The sequence below is a fragment of the Macaca fascicularis genome, chromosome 20 (assembly GCF_037993035.2).
Source record: "Macaca fascicularis isolate 582-1 chromosome 20, T2T-MFA8v1.1".
NCBI lineage: Eukaryota > Metazoa > Chordata > Mammalia > Primates > Cercopithecidae > Macaca > Macaca fascicularis.
The window spans coordinates 52706884-52721666 of record NC_088394.1 but is presented as its reverse complement, the minus strand read 5'-3'; the positions used below and the strand labels follow the sequence as shown (position 1 = coordinate 52721666).

The window sequence follows — 14783 nt, the reverse complement described above, 5'->3', positions numbered from 1 at the left end:
TTTATGAACCCGTATTCCTAATCTGGACAATGACAATACAAGGAGTTCAAGCCACAAGCCCAGGGTCAGGGAGCTGGGAAGTGGCACTGATGGGTGTGAATCCTGTCAGCTTCTCAAGGGAGAGAGGTCAGTGATGAAGTTTCCCTATGGCCTAGGTATGTTCATCTCTTCACTGATTGAAATCTTTAAACAAAATCAAGCATCAAGGTCAGTGCTGGAAGCAAAACAGAGACATAGAGGGATATGAATAAGTATACTTTGATGGGAGGGAGGCAGGGCCCTGTGTCTTCCGTGTTTCTGTGCACAGGAGAAACGTGGTGGAAGAACTGAGGTGGGGACGGGAACAGGGACAGGCAATGCCAGAGATCCCAAGATCGCATCCTCCGCCTGTCCCTTGCACACTACTCCCTTGCTATGCTCCCTCCTCCCGCCAATCCAGACAGTTGAACAAGAGAGGGGGGTTGCACTGGAACTCCAGGAAAGGCTTAGCTGTTGAGAAGGGAGTGGGCAGGCCCGGGGGTGTGGGGCGCAGGTCACGATCTCGGGGCACGCAGAATGCCAAGGAGCGGGAGTAGCAGGTAATCTCGGGGAACTAGGAAGGCCCGGCAGGGTGAGAGAAGCAGCTCACCCGGGTGCACAGCGCCTCCCTCGCGAGCCGCTGCGAAAGGGGCGGCCAGGCGTTGCGCACCGACCTGCTTGCGCTCAGGGTGCTTTGCGCCCGGCCCTTCTGCTGCGCGCAGACTGTCCCAGGACCGCGGGCGGCTGGGACTCAGCAGCGTGAGTGCAAGGGCGGGGCGGGGTCTCTGCTCCCGGCCCCCTCCCCTGACTATAAAAAGAACCGTTGGCTGTGGAGCTGCACCACGCCTTCCACCTGCTCCACTGCCTCTTTACTTCTCGCTTTGGAACTCCAGTCTCACCTCGGCTTACAATGGACCCCAGCTGTTCCTGCGCCGCTGGTAAGGGGCCGCGGGTTCTGTCTTGGGATGCCAAATTCCCAGACACCATGGAGAGTGTCCCTGGGTTTGAGGAGGTCGCATTTTGCGATCTGAGGTGAAGGGGACTCCTTTACTTTGTCCAGTGCTTTCCTCTTGCCGAAGCTCCTGAGAGCTTTGCCCTCCTCCCTGTGCCTCTGTGTCAGAGGTGAGGGTCCTGAGGCTTAAGACTGTCCTGCTCCACATCACCCCGTTGGTCACGAGGCTGCTGGCTGAGCCCCAATTATCTAACCAGGCTCTGAGCATCTGGATTGGATGGGAGGCAAGGGACATTGCCTCTTCGGGGTTCAGGACAGAATGTGGAAGTCGTAGTCTTCCTAGCCTGTGCCTGGAACCTGGGACTGACTTTGGAATACAAACAGGAGGGTGCTCGGTTTTCCCAGCATGAATGGAGAGAACATTGGGCCTGTCTTCCTCTGCTCAGTAGAAAAGGAGCTCTGAGGGCTGATCCTGCACAGAGGAGGGGGCACTGGACACTCATTGACCCACTGCTGTACCTTTTGCATCTCATTCACCACTCACTGGCTTTTTCTCTTCCTTGCAGGTGTCTCCTGCGCCTGCGCTGGCTCCTGTAAGTGCAAAGAGTGCAAATGCACCTCCTGCAAGAAGAGTGAGTGCGGGGCCATCTCCAGGAATCTGGGGCTGTGGCTAAGGTTGGGAGGGAACCCAAGGATAGCCCTGAATGCCTGCTTCTGGGGAACTGGCCTTCACTTGTCCCCGTAGGCCTTCCTCTGGCCCCGAAAGGCAGCAGCACTGCCTTTCCAGTCTTCTGCTCTGTCCAGGGCTCCTGTGGGGCTGGGCAGTCTCTCACAGGAAGACTCACTCCAACATCCACCAGTTGTCTCCTGACAAAGCCGTGTCATCTTGAACTAAGGATCCCTGGGGGCTGGGGTCTGATCTCGAGTGAGGCCTGCTGTTGGGACAGGGAGCTCCCTGGTCAAGTCTGCTGTGACCTCTGTCTCCCTTTTTCCCCAGGCTGCTGCTCCTGCTGCCCCCTGGGCTGTGCCAAGTGTGCCCAGGGCTGTATCTGCAAAGGGGCGTCAGAGAAGTGCAGCTGCTGCGCCTGAGGTCGGGACTGCCCTGCTGTCAGATGAAAACAGAATGGCACATAAAATCCAGGATTTTGTTTTCTACAACCCTGACCCATTTGCTACATTCCTTTTTCTGTGAAATATACGAATAATAATTAAACACAAACTTGATTCTGGTTCTGGTTCCTGTGGTTTTTTTTGGGAATAAGGGACTGGGGTGGGAGATTGAACTGGGAGATTAGAGACTGTGCTCTGGATGGAAATGTGAGCGTCTAACAGTCTGAGTGCCTTCAGGCAAGCCCAGTTACATCACAGACCTCCATCTTCTGTAAAATGCACCTGCACTGTGCCGGATCATGCTTCCATATGAGGATGGAGACATACGCGATCAGCTCCAATCATGTTAAATGTGGCACAGGGACTTCTCCATTCCTCATGTTTATTCTCAGGTTTCCCTGACCAAGTTCAGTTCCTCAGCAGATTTTAGGCTTGAAAGTGACCACAGTGGGTGGATTCCAATGCCTGAGTTGCTTGAATCCTACACGGGGCTTCTCACACTCCATGGCGAAGAGACAGTTTTCATTTTCTATCCATCCCAGATCTAAACCTTTGTAAATAAAGTAATATTAATTATGAAGATAATGAAACACAAAATATAGAACCCACTTGTTACATTTTACATCAAAAAAACTCAATAAATACAGAAATAACAGAAAAATGGAAGATTTACAAACTCTGCACATACGTTCATGGATGATTTGCATTGCAGACTGGAAACAGCAGACTGGCCCCACTGTGGACCACACACCTTCAGCAGCACAGGGCAGGACATTCTCATGAGGAACCATCAGGTTTGGCCTAGCCAGCATCACAGACAGCACACTCAGGACACTCGCTGAATCCTGAGAGCTCCCTGTTGGAACTTGGCTCTGAATCTTTGGAAATTCCTCCCAAGTTCAGGCTGAGTTTGTTCCTCTTTCAAGTTCCATTCCTTGACTACTTCAAACCAGCATATTCCCAGCAAGATGCATTTCCAAGGCACACAAAGAAAACCAGAGCCAGCATTAAGTCAACAATTTTATTATCATTCACATATTTCATAAAAAAACAATACAGTAAATGGGTCAGGGTTGTACGGAAAAAATTCCATGTTTGTGCAGGTCGCTCTTTCTACATCTTCCAGCAGGGCCTTCCCGACATCAGTCTCAGCAGCTGCACTTCTCTGATGCCCCTTTACAGACACAGCCCTGGGCACACCTGGCACAGCTCACGGGGCAGCAGGAGCAGCGGCCTGGGGAAGAAGAGAGAATGAGAGGTCAGACCAGACTTGACCAGGGAATTCCCTGCCCTCAAACAGGCCTGGCTCAAGCTCTGTCCCCAGCCCCAGAGGACACTTAGTTCAGGATGGCATGCACTGTTGGAGATGGGCGATAAGTGGCGGATCTTTCGAGTGAGGGTCTTCTGTGAAGAGCTTCTTATCCACATCTGAGCCCCAGACCTGGCAGAAGGCTGGAGAGGCAGTGACTGGGGTTATCAAGGGCAAAGGAAGGCTGGCTCCCCAGAACCATACACTTAGGTGAGGAAAGTCCTTAGGTGTCATGTCTGTGCTTGGCAGGCTGGTGCACTCTCTTGGCCTTAGTTTGTCTATTTTAAGAATGAAATTTGGGAATCAATCATGTCTAAAGATCTGGCTCTGATCCTGAATCAGTTGTTGGGGAAGGGGAGATGGGAAATTGACCACTGGCCTACTCCTGCCTGCTGAGCTCTGGGTTCCTGCCTCTGACTTGGCTCAGCCCCAGATTCCTGGAGATGACCCCGCACTCACTCTTCTTGCAGGAGGTGCATTTGCACTCCTTGCACTTGCAGGAGCCAGAGCAGGTGCAGGAGCCACCTGCAAGGAAGAGGAAAAAAGTAGTGAATTTGATGCAGAAGATAACAGCAGTTGGTCAACAAATGCTCCCAACTGAGTGCATTGCCAGGCCCGGTAGATAGATAGCTCCTGTCCAACTCAGGGCACCATGAAGCCTGACCTTACTTCTATCCCTAGAGGTTAGGATGGGCTTTATGTCCTTAATCCTGAAAAGGCAACAACCCCTGACTAACCCCTGTCTCCCATCCACCCCAGGAACGGCACAGTGTACTGGGGCTCAGCCTAGCAGCCCCCGACTACCTGGGTGACATGGAGCAGGAGAATTATGAGCCTGAGTCCTCTTGCCTCTGAAATGGGAGGTATTAGAATAGGAATGTTCTAGGGGTGATGAAGGCGCTGAGAGGAAAAGCACTAGATCAATGAAATAAATGGCTCCACTTAGCTAGAACTCAAAAAACACCTTTATTCTTAGGGACGTCTATCCTGTATTGGGGAAATAGGTACCCTAAGAACCAGAAAGCCAGTATCCCTTACCAGTGGCACAGGAGCAGTTGGGGTCCATTTCGAGCCGCAGTGAGGCTGGAGAGCCCAAGAAGTTGAGAGCCTATAAGGCGCATATGCAAGGCGTGATGAGGCCCCCACAGTCAGCGACTGCTTTTATATTCAGGGAAAGAGGGCCGGGCGCAAAGGCCCCGCCTCGCGCTTGCACCGGCCCTGCTAAGTCCGCCCCGCCAGCGGTCCTGGGCTGGGCTGTGCGCAGCATAAGGGCCAGGCGCGCAGTTCCCTGAGTTCTGCTCGGTGCGGACCGCGGGACCACCCCAACGCTTTGGCGCCCGCTCACGCGGCAATGGCTGTCCGCCCGGGGTACGCGGCGTCCCCGAGGTCCTGGCTACCTTTCCCAGTTTCCCCGTGGTTGCCTTTCACTCTAGTCCCGGTGCATTCCAGGAACCCAGCCTTAGCGTCTAGGTAGTCTCCACCGCACCCCTCACACCGTTTTCAGCTATGCCTGTCCCGAAGTCTGTGCAGCCACAGCCTCATGCTCCGGTCCCGGAATTGGCTGAGTGCGGAACCGGGATCGTGAGGTAGAGAGCGAGCTGTGTGCAGAGCACCCGCCACCAATGTGACTTTCGTTTCTCTTCGCCCTCGCCTTGCCTGTACCTGTCCACACCTAGGTTCCTGGGACCCGCTCCTCCGTACAGAGCAACAAGTGGAATACGGGTCGGCCTTTCTCTCCGGTCCACTCGCCTCGCCTGAGAGGATGTGGGGCACGGTGCCTGACTCTTTTAAACAGCCAGGTCTAGAGTGACCTACCAGAGTGAGAGATCACTCTTCACCATGGCATGGCACCAAGCCATTCTTTAGGGATCTGTCCTCACGACCCCAAAAGCTCCCACCAGGCTCCACCTGCAATATTGGAAGTCAGATTTCAACATGAGATTTGGCAGTGACAAGACACCCAAATCATAGCACCCTTGTAGGATTCAAGGATCTGAGGAGTTGAGTGCCAGCACTGTAGCCACTTTTAAGCCTCAAATCCAATGTGGATCTGAGGTTGGGCAGGAAAATCAGAAAATAAAAATGAAGGATGCAGTTTCTGTGCTACATTTGGCATGAGACTGGAAGCGATCGTGTATGGTCCCCACCCATATTGTGTGCACAGTGCAATCCCATTTTACAGAAGTGTGAACTCAGTGAAGTAACCTGGCTGGCCTGAAAGTCTTCACAATGTTAGTGGCTCACATTTCCATCCAGAGCCTGGTATCTAAACTCGCGGTTTAACCCCCTCCCGGTTCCATTTTTTCCGAAACACACAAAGAAGACCAGAGTAAGATTCAAGTCAAAATTCTTTCATTGCCATTCACATATTTAGTATAAAAAGAAATGCAGAAAATGGCTCAGGGTTATATTAAAAACAACAAAAACCTCCAGGTTGTGCAGGTCTGCTCCCTATTTACATCTGGGAGCAGAGCTGTCCCCACATCAGGCACAGCAGCTGCACTTCTCCGACGTCCCTTTGCAGACACAGCCCTGGGCACACTTGGCACAGCCCACGGGGCAGCAGGAGCAGCAGCCTGGGGAAGAAGGGGAGAGTGAGAGGTGGCAGTAGACTGGAGCAGGCACCTCCCTGCCCCAATAGCAAGCCTGGCTCGAGCTCAGACGCCAGACCCAGAGGATGCTTTTTTCGTGTGGCACAGCTCTGTTCTGAAACCACAGATGGTACAGTTGGGGTTTGTGTCCCAAGAGAAAAATGCTTCCCTGCCCCATCTGAACTCAGGGCAGAAAGCCTGGAGAGGGAATGAAACGGCAACAAGGGCAAAGAAATCCCAGTTCCCCAGAAGGATGCACTCATTGTCAGCCTTGGGTTCCCTCCCAACCTTAGCCACAGCCCCAGATTCCTGGAGATGGCCCTGCACTCACTCTTCTTGCAGGAGGTGCATTTGCACTCTTTGCACTTGCAGGAGCCAGCGCAGGCGCAGGAGACACCTGCAAGGAAGAGAAAAACGCAGTGGGCAGTAAGTGAGATGCAGAAGGTGCAGCAGTGGATCAATGAGTCTCCAGTGCCCCCTCGTCTGTGCAAGGCCAGCCCTCAGAGTTCCTTCCCCACTCGGGACAGAGGAACAGAAGCCCCATGCCCTCCTCCCTCACGCTGGGAAGGGCAAGCACCCTCCTGTTTCACCCCACCAGGAAGGTCCCAGCTGCACACCCCACCCAGGAATACTGAGATTGCGAGCCACAACCTTCTGTCCCAGAATCCTGAAGACTCTATGCGTCTAGCCCCCTCTCCACCCTGATTGCTCAGAGCCTGGAGAACACTGGGGCCCAGCCAGCAGGACCCTGACCAACTAGATGACATGGAACAGGACTGCCCTGCGCCTCAGTATCCTTAACTCTGACTTAGAGGCCCAGGGAGGAGGGCAGTGCTCTCAGGGGCGTGATCAGGTAGAAAGCACCTAAGGAAGTAAAGGAGCCCCCTTCGGCTCCGAACCTAGAATGCGACCTCCTCAAACCCAGAGACCCTCTGCACTGGGGCTGGAAAATAGGAAACCCAGGGCGCAGAGTCGGGCTTCTCTTACCAGTGGCGCAGGAGCAGTTGGGGTCCATTTCGAGCCGCGGTAAGGCTGGTGATCTCAAGCGAGAAATGTAGAGACAGCAAGGCGCACGTGGACGGCGAGGTGGAGCGCCACAGCCTGCTGCTGCTTTTATGCTCACGGGAGGGGGCCGGGCGCAGAGGCCCTGTCCCGCGCTTGCACCCGTCCCCCTGGGTTCGCGCCGCCCGCGGTCCTGGGCTGGGCTGTGCGCAGCAGTAGGGCCGGGGGCACCATCCCTGGAGCTCCGCTGGGACGCGCGTCGGGACCGCCCCTTTGTCCCGCGTTCGCACGGGAGGCGCTGTGCGTCGGGCGGTACGGGGTGTCCCGGAGGTCCTGGCCGCCTTTCCCAGTTTCCGTGAATTTGCCTTCTACCCTCCTCCCCGCGCTTTCCGGGACCCCAGCTCTGGCGTTGCGGGCGTCTCCACCCCACCCCTCGCCCCGCCGTTTTCAGCTGGGCCTGTCCCGGAGTCCTGGTGCCGCCCTCCTGCTCCAGTCCCGGTACTGGCTGAGTAAGGAGCGGGGAGTTGGCGGTAGCGAGGGAGTTGTGTGTAGAGCACCCGCCACCGAAGTGGCTTTCTTTTCTCCTCGCCTCCCGCCTTGCCTCTCCCTTTCCACACCGCGGTCCCTCGGACCCGCTCCTCCGTACACAGCAACACGGGGAACACGGGTCAGCCTCTATCTCTCCCGTCCATTCTCCTCGCCTGAGAGGATGTGGGGGCACATTTGCCCAGGTCCTCCTTTGCAGATAAGTTCCATGCTCCCCACAGCCTAGCCGGCCACCCCCACAGCCGGCTGGCAGTTCTGGACATGTGGGATGTCCCCAAAGAGAGATGACTTCAGATGACATGCAGACCCTGATTTAAATTAAAAAGTAAGATGGGGAAGGTGGCAGGAAGCTGTAGTGGCAGCTGCTTAGGAGGCTGAGGCCGGAGGATCACCTGAGCCCAGGAGTTCGAGTCCAGCCTAGTCCACACAGGGAGTCAATTCTCTAAAATAATAAAATTAAAAAGCAAGACATCCAGTTATTTCTCTTCAGTATAACTGACTATTGCATGACATTGAGTCTACACCAGTCCCTTTCTAATCACTTTCATTCTTTGACTCCTCACAGCAATCCTAAAGGAAAATACTAGTTATGAATCCGTTTTGCTAATCACAGGACTACAAAGGAAATGTCCAAGTAACTGACTGGTCGTCACAGAGGTAAACAGTTGTGCACTGATTTAAATCCAGCCAGCCTCTTAAAGGAAAGTGACTATGATCTAGTATTCCTTTGGTCCAGGTATGTGGTCAACACTTCTCTATTGCTGGAAATCTTCTAAACAACAGGGACAGGCACCTTGGCCCCCACCTGTAATCCCAGCCCTTAGGAAGGCCGAGGCGGATGAATCACCTGAGATCAGGAGTTCGAGACCAGCCTGGCTAACATGGCAAAACCCTGTCTCCACTAAAAATACAAAAATTATCCTGGCATGGTAGCGGTCGCCTGTAATCCCAGCTACTGGGGAGGCTTAGGCAGGAAAATCGCTTCAACCTGGGAGGCAGAAGTGGCAGGTTGGGCCATTGTACTCCAGCTGGCTGACAGGGGTAAAACTCTATTTCAAAAACAAACAAACAAAAAAACAAACCAAAAACCCTCAAATAAACAACAGGAAGCTACCAGCTTTACGAAGGACAGTGGCAAAAGCTATCCATAAGTGTAACACGCACACACTTACACATACACGCACAATAATTTGGGGCTGTCTTCCATGTGTGAGACAAGATCGAATTTCATTTTCTCAGGTTGAAAATAATTTGCTTTTCATAAAAATATATTTAATAAGTATTGATCATTTCAACGTAAAGTATTAACTAAAAGATGGTGCAGGTGGTAACAGAAATGGCCGTCATTCTTCTGTATCTGACATGAAGCAAGAATCTTCCTCATGGCTTTATAACCCTAGTGTTGATTACAATTTTATGGGAACACTGAATGGCTCTCTTTAGACCACAGGACGTGCTGGTGTGGTAGATGAGGGTACACAGCTGAGCACCTCCAGACCTTTGTGTGCAAATAAATAAATATCCCCTATGCTCCATAAAATGAACAAAAAAAGCAATAGCTAATATTGTAGACCACCCACCCCTTGTACCATTCTAAGTTCCTTATATGTATTAAATCCTTTAATCCTATAAGCCAGAGGTTAGTCTTATACCCCTTGTACAGTGGAGACTGAACCACAGAGAGGTTGTGCCATGCAGCTAAAGGTAACAGAGGTGGGATTTGCACTTATCCATGCTGACGGCAGCATCATACGCTCACCCACCACCCTCTGCAAGTCACATGAAAGATAAGGACACCGAAAATCTAGCACAGAGGCAGCAATAGGAAGTGCACTCTGTGGACAGTCATGCACAGCTCTGTGGCCTCTCTGGGCTTCATTTCTCATCTGTCAAGCCAAGAGCAACATTCATCCATCCCAAAGAGTCTTTGTATCTTTGAACTGAGATAGGCCAGATTTAGCATCCAGTGGCATCATAATCTACCAGCTGTGGCCAGGGCCACAGATCAGGTGTAGCATAGGTTCATTCATCCCTTCATTTCTGAGCTATATGACATTTGATATGTTACTTAACTAATCTGGAAGACAACATAAGCACTCCAGGCCCTGCATATTTGCTGTCCCAGTCTTGAGGCCTGTGGCTGTCGTTCCTGAGGTCATGTGATCAGATGATATGAAGGATGGAAACGGATTTTATGTCTGCTCAAAGGTGGGGGCAGCATCTTATTGAAAAGCATTTTCTGTAGAAGGTCATCCACACTCCTCCTGGCAGGGTCAGCTTGGTTGCAATTCCATTCCCAGCATCCAATCCACACCAATGCTTTCAAACCCATAAGGTTTCTCTTAGCTTTGGGATTTAACAGGATTCATTTTCCAAAAAAACCAGTGTATAGAGAATGATCATAACTGCTATTATTTATTAAACCCTAGCCAGGGGCCAGACCATGTTGTCATTTAATCGCTGCTTTGAGATATAATCTGGTTTCTACAAATAAGGAACTGGAGGTTCAGAGAGTTTCAGTGATGCACTCAGGCCACACAGCCAGTACATGGTGAGGTGGGCTGTGAACCAGGACTGCCTGACACCAAAACCTGTGCCCTAGGCGCAGGCTGCCTTCTGAAGTCTCCTCTTCACAGGGAAGCAGTGGGCAAGCGTGCTCCTGACCTCTAGGCCAGGAGGATCATCTTCCTCTTTGAGTGAATGTCAAATAGCGTTCCCTCCACATAGCCAGGGGAACTGATTGTTGGCTTTAATTATAAGTCAGCCAGGGCCCTCACTCTTTCCTAAGGAGCACCACTGCATCCTCCAAACTGCAGAATCCGCCATCATTCCTGCATGGGCAGACGCGAAGTATTTCATGTGGAACCCATGATCACACACACTTCATTTTGCCAGGAACATGCTGTGCATGTCCTTCCATATTCCCAGTCACTTTACTGGTTGGAAGTAGTCAAGGGCTGAAATTTGAAAGAAGGACAAATTCAGCCTGAGTTTGGGAGGAATTTCCAAAGATTCAGAGCCAAGCCACAACAGGGAGTCTGTTGTCCAGGCTGGAGTCCAGTGTCGCAATCTTGGCTCACTGCAAACACTGCCTCCGGCGTTCAAGTGACTTTTCTGCCTCAGCCTCCCGAGTATCTGGGATTACATGCAATCATGCCCAATTAATTTTTGTATTTTTAGTAGAGATGAGGTTTCATCATGTTGGCCAGGGTGGTCTTGAACTCCTGGCCTCAAGTGTTACGCCCACCATGGCCTCCCAAAGTGCTGGGATTAGAGGCCTGAGCCACCACAACTGGTCTAGTTTGCTATTTCTGGTCTGCAATGAACATCATCATATGTTCAAAGTTTGTACATCTTTCATTTCCTGTTATTTATTGATTGATTTTTTTTTTTTTTTTTTTTTTTTTTGAGACGGAGTCTCGTTCTGTCGCCCAGAGTGCAGTGGTGTGATCTTGGCTCACCGCAAACTCTGCCTCCCTGGATCACGCCATTCTCCTGCCTCAGCCTCCTGAGTAGCTGGGACTACAGGCGCCTGCCACCACATGAGGCTAATTTTTTTGTATTTTTAGTAGAGACGGGGTTTCACCATGTTAGCCAGGATGGTCTGGATCTCCTGACCTCATAATCTGCCCACCTCAGCCTCCCAAAGTGCTGGGATTACAGGTGTGAGCAACCACACCCGGCTATTTATTGAATTATTTCTCATTGAATCTGAAAAATGACTTTTGTATTTTATGTTGTATTTCATTATCTCCATAATCAATACTATTACACTTACCAAGGTTTAAGCCTGTGATAGATAGGAAATAAAAACTGTCCCTTCACCACAGTGTTTGAAAAGCCCCACTGGGTTAGCCTGTTTGTGTCGTTATAAGGGAATCCCTGAGACTAGGTAATTTACAAAGGAAAGTTTGTTATGACTTCCGCTTCTGCAAGCTGTGCATAAGTGTGGTACAGGCATCTGCCTTTGGTGAGGGCTGCAGGAAGCCTGCAATCCTGGTCGAAATCCAAGGGAGAACAGGCACAACACGTGGGGAGACAGGGAACAAGAGAGAAAAGGGGACAGTGTCTGACTCTTAAACAGCCAGCTCTTCCTACCAGAGGAAGAACTCACTCTTCACCATGGGATGGCACCAAGCCATTCTTTAGGGATCTGTCCTCATGGCCCTGAAACCTCCCACTAGATCCCATCTCCAATATCGGAGGACACATTTCAACATGAGATTTGGTACTGACAAAACATCCAAATCATGGCACCCACGTATGATTCAAGGAACTGAGGAGTTGGGTTCCAGCACTGTACTACTTTTAAGCCTAAAATCCAATTTGGATCTGAAGTTGGGCAAGAAAATCAGAATATAAAAATGATGAATGACGTTTCTGTGCCACATTGACATGAGACAGGAAGCGATCATGTATGACTCCCACCCATATGGTGTGCACAGTGTAATACCATTTTATAAAAGTGTAAACTCAGTAGCTGGCCTGAAGGTGTTCACATTGTTGGTGGCTCCCATTTCCATCCAGAGCCTGGTCTCTAAACTCCTGGTTTAACACCCAACCCAGCCCATTTTTTCCAAGGTGCACAAAGAAGACCAGAGTAAGATTCAAGTCAAAATTCTTTTATGACAATAAAACAATCACATATTTAATATAAAAAGAAATGCAGAAAATGGCTCAGGGTTGTATTAAAAAAAAAAATCCAGGTTGTGCAGGTTGCTGTATTTACATCTGGGAGCAGAGCTGTCCCCACATCAGGCACAGCAGCTGCACTTCTCCGACGCCCCTTTGCAGACACAGCCCTGGGCACACTTGGCACAGCCCACGGGGCAGCAGGAGCAGCAGCCTGGGGAAGAAGGGGAGAGTGAGAGTGGCAGTAGACTGGACCAGCCGCCTCCCTGTTCCAATAGCAAGCCTGGCTCGAGCTCAGACGCCAGATCCAGAGGACGCTTTTTTTGTCTGGCACAGCCATGTTCTGAAACCATAGGGGGTACAGTTGAGGTTTGTGTCCCAAGAGAAACACGTTTCCCTGCTCCATCTGAACTCAGGGCAGAAAGCCTAGAGAGGGAATGACATGGCCAACAGGAGCAAAGAAATCCCAGTTCCCCAGAAGGATGCACTCACGGTCAGCCTTGGGTTCCCTCCCAACCTTAGCCACAGCCCCCAGATTCCTGGAGATGGCCCTGCACTCACTCTTCTTGCAGGAGGTGCATTTGCACTCTTTGCACTTGCAGGAGCCGGCGCACGTGCAGGAGACACCTGCAAGGAAGAGAAAAAGGCAGTGGGCAGTGAGTGAGATGCAGAAGGTACAGCAGCGGGTCAATGAGTCTCCAGTGCCCCCTCCTCTGTGCAGGGCCAGCCCTCAGAGCTCCTTTCCCACTCAGGACAGAGGAACAGAAGCCGCATGTCCTCTCCACTCACGCTGGGAAGGGCAAGTACCTTCCTGTTTACCCCACCAGTAAGCTCCCAGGTGCAAACCCAACCCAGGAATACTGAGATTGCGAGCTAGAACCTTTTGTCCTGAACCCTGAAGACTCAATATCTCCAGCCCCCCATCCACCCTGATTGCTCGTAGCCTGGCAGAGCACTGGAGCCCAGCCAGCAGGACCCTGACCAACTGGGTGATGTGGGGCAGTTCAGCCTTGAGCCTCAGTATCCTTAAGTCTGAGGTAGAGGCCCAGGGAGGAGGGCAGTGCTCTCAGGGGCGTGATCAGGAAGAAAGCACCTAACGAAGTAAAGGAGTCCTCTTCCCCTCAGAAGTTAAAGTGCGACCTCCTAAAACCCAGAGATCCTCTGTACTGGAGCTGGGAAATGGGGATCCCAGGGCGCAGAGACGCGCTTCCTTTACCAGCGGTGCAGGAGCAGTTGGGGTCCATTTCGAGCCAAGGAGATGCTGGAGCTCCCACCAAAGACTCGAACAGGAGGTCAGGCAGCTGGAATGCGCGCTGGAACCCTGCAGCCGGCTGCTCCTCTTTTAGACCGAGGTGGGGCCGGGTGCAGAGGTCCCGCCCCGCGCTTGCTCCCGCCCCTCTGAGTGCGCGCTGCCCACGTTCCCGGGCTGGGCTGTGCGCAGCAAAAGAGCCGGGCGCACCATACCCTGAGCTCTGCGCTGTGCTCAGCGCGGGACCGCCCCCTTTTTTCGGCAGCTCGCGCGGGAAAGGGCTGTGCGGCTGGCTTCCCAGAGGTCCACGCCGGCTTCCCAGTTTCCCTGCGGTTGTTTACCAGCTTTCTCCCCGCGTGTTCCGGGACCCCAGCCTTGGCGTCGCTGTCTTCACTCCACCCCTCCCACCGTTTTCAGCTGGGCCTGTCCCAGAGCCCGTGTGCAGCCCTCTTGCTCCCGTCCCGGGATCGGCTGAGTGCCGAGCGGGGCGCGTGCAGTAGCGAGCGAGTTGTGTGCAGAGCACCCGCCACCAATGTGGCTTTCGTTTCTCCTCGTCCCCCGCCTTGCCTGTCCCTGTCTACACTGCGGTCCCTCGGACCCCCTCCTCCGTACACAGCAACACGGGGAACACGGGTCGGCCTCTCTCTCCCGTCCATTCTCCTCGCCTGAGAGGATGTGTGGGCACATTTGTCCAGGTCCTCGTTTGCAGATAAGTCTCCATGCTCCCCACAGCCTAACGGGCCACCACAGTACCGCCTGGCAGTTCTGGACATGTGGGATGTCCCCAAAGAGAGATGACTTCAGATGATATGCAGACCGTGCTTTACATTAAAAAGCAAGATGGGTGATGTGGCAAGAAGCTGTAGTCCCAGCTACTTAGGAGGCTGAGGTGGCAGGATCACTTGAGCCCAGTAGTTCGAGTCCAGCCTGGACAACATAGAGAGTCAACGTCTTTAAAAAAATACAATTAAAGGCCGGGCGCGGTGGCTCACGCCTGTAATCCTGGCGCTTTGGGAGGCCGAGACGGGCGGATCACGAGGTCAGGAGATCGAGACCATCCTGGCTAACACGGTGAAACGCCGTCTCTACCAAAAATACAAAAATTAGCCGGGCGCGGTGGCGGGCGCCTGTAGTCCCAGCTACACGGGAGGCTGAGGCAGGAGAATGGCGTGAACCCAGGAGGCGGAGCTTGCAGTGAGCTGAGATCCCGCGCCACTGGACTCCAGCCTGGGGAACAGAGCGAGACTCCGTCTCAAAAAAAAAAAAAAAAAAAAAAAAAATTAAAAAGCAAGAGATACAGTTATTTCTCTTCAGTATAGCTGACTATTGCATAACGTAGAGTCTATACCAGTCCCTTTTTAATCTCTTTCATTC

The 14783-nt window shown here is 52.3% G+C and overlaps 4 protein-coding genes across 4 annotated transcripts; 1 reads left to right on the top strand and 3 right to left on the bottom strand.

The window, feature by feature from the left end:
- Positions 1–857: 857 nt before the first annotated feature.
- LOC102136852 (metallothionein-1F) lies at positions 858–2198 on the top strand. The gene is made up of 3 exons (XM_045382247.3): positions 858–956; positions 1537–1602; positions 1968–2198. The coding sequence occupies exons 1-3, from the start codon at positions 929–931 to the stop codon at positions 2057–2059; spliced, it is 186 nt and encodes a 61-aa protein (XP_045238182.1). The 5' UTR covers positions 858–928; the 3' UTR covers positions 2060–2198.
- An 889-nt stretch (positions 2199–3087) lies between these two features.
- LOC135968885 (metallothionein-1E-like) lies at positions 3088–4526 on the bottom strand. The gene is made up of 3 exons (XM_065537421.2): positions 4428–4526; positions 3849–3914; positions 3088–3314 (listed from the first exon to the last, which is right to left on the bottom strand). Exons 1-3 carry the CDS (start codon positions 4453–4455, stop codon positions 3229–3231), a joined length of 180 nt encoding a protein of 59 aa, XP_065393493.1. The 5' UTR covers positions 4456–4526; the 3' UTR covers positions 3088–3228.
- A 1198-nt stretch (positions 4527–5724) lies between these two features.
- On the bottom strand, positions 5725–7068 carry LOC123570532 (metallothionein-1E-like). The gene is made up of 3 exons (XM_045382246.2): positions 6968–7068; positions 6312–6377; positions 5725–5965 (listed from the first exon to the last, which is right to left on the bottom strand). Exons 1-3 carry the CDS (start codon positions 6993–6995, stop codon positions 5874–5876), a joined length of 186 nt encoding a protein of 61 aa, XP_045238181.2. The 5' UTR covers positions 6996–7068; the 3' UTR covers positions 5725–5873.
- Positions 7069–12134: 5066 nt separating this feature from the next.
- On the bottom strand, positions 12135–13475 carry LOC102137984 (metallothionein-1F). Its single transcript, XM_005591975.5, has 3 exons — positions 13377–13475; positions 12722–12787; positions 12135–12374 (listed from the first exon to the last, which is right to left on the bottom strand). The coding sequence occupies exons 1-3, from the start codon at positions 13402–13404 to the stop codon at positions 12283–12285; spliced, it is 186 nt and encodes a 61-aa protein (XP_005592032.1). The 5' UTR covers positions 13405–13475; the 3' UTR covers positions 12135–12282.
- Positions 13476–14783: the final 1308 nt, after the last annotated feature.

Bases quoted from the DNA above. Each gene is read 5' to 3' on its own strand.
- LOC102136852 (XM_045382247.3), top strand. From the start codon at position 929: ATGGACCCCAGCTGTTCCTGCGCCGCTG. The intron at 957-1,536 runs GTAAGGGGCCGC...TCTTCCTTGCAG, and splicing joins CAGCTGTTCCTGCGCCGCTG to GTGTCTCCTGCGCCTGCGCT. The intron at 1,603-1,967 runs GTGAGTGCGGGG...CTTTTTCCCCAG, and splicing joins ATGCACCTCCTGCAAGAAGA to GCTGCTGCTCCTGCTGCCCC.
- LOC135968885 (XM_065537421.2), bottom strand. From the start codon at position 4,455: ATGGACCCCAACTGCTCCTGTGCCACTG. The intron at 3,915-4,427 runs GTAAGGGATACT...TCTTCCTTGCAG, and splicing joins CAACTGCTCCTGTGCCACTG to GTGGCTCCTGCACCTGCTCT. The intron at 3,315-3,848 runs GTGAGTGCGGGG...CTTCTTCCCCAG, and splicing joins ATGCACCTCCTGCAAGAAGA to GCCGCTGCTCCTGCTGCCCC.
- LOC123570532 (XM_045382246.2), bottom strand. From the start codon at position 6,995: ATGGACCCCAACTGCTCCTGCGCCACTG. The intron at 6,378-6,967 runs GTAAGAGAAGCC...TCTTCCTTGCAG, and splicing joins CAACTGCTCCTGCGCCACTG to GTGTCTCCTGCGCCTGCGCT. The intron at 5,966-6,311 runs GTGAGTGCAGGG...CTTCTTCCCCAG, and splicing joins ATGCACCTCCTGCAAGAAGA to GCTGCTGCTCCTGCTGCCCC.
- LOC102137984 (XM_005591975.5), bottom strand. From the start codon at position 13,404: ATGGACCCCAACTGCTCCTGCACCGCTG. The intron at 12,788-13,376 runs GTAAAGGAAGCG...TCTTCCTTGCAG, and splicing joins CAACTGCTCCTGCACCGCTG to GTGTCTCCTGCACGTGCGCC. The intron at 12,375-12,721 runs GTGAGTGCAGGG...CTTCTTCCCCAG, and splicing joins ATGCACCTCCTGCAAGAAGA to GCTGCTGCTCCTGCTGCCCC.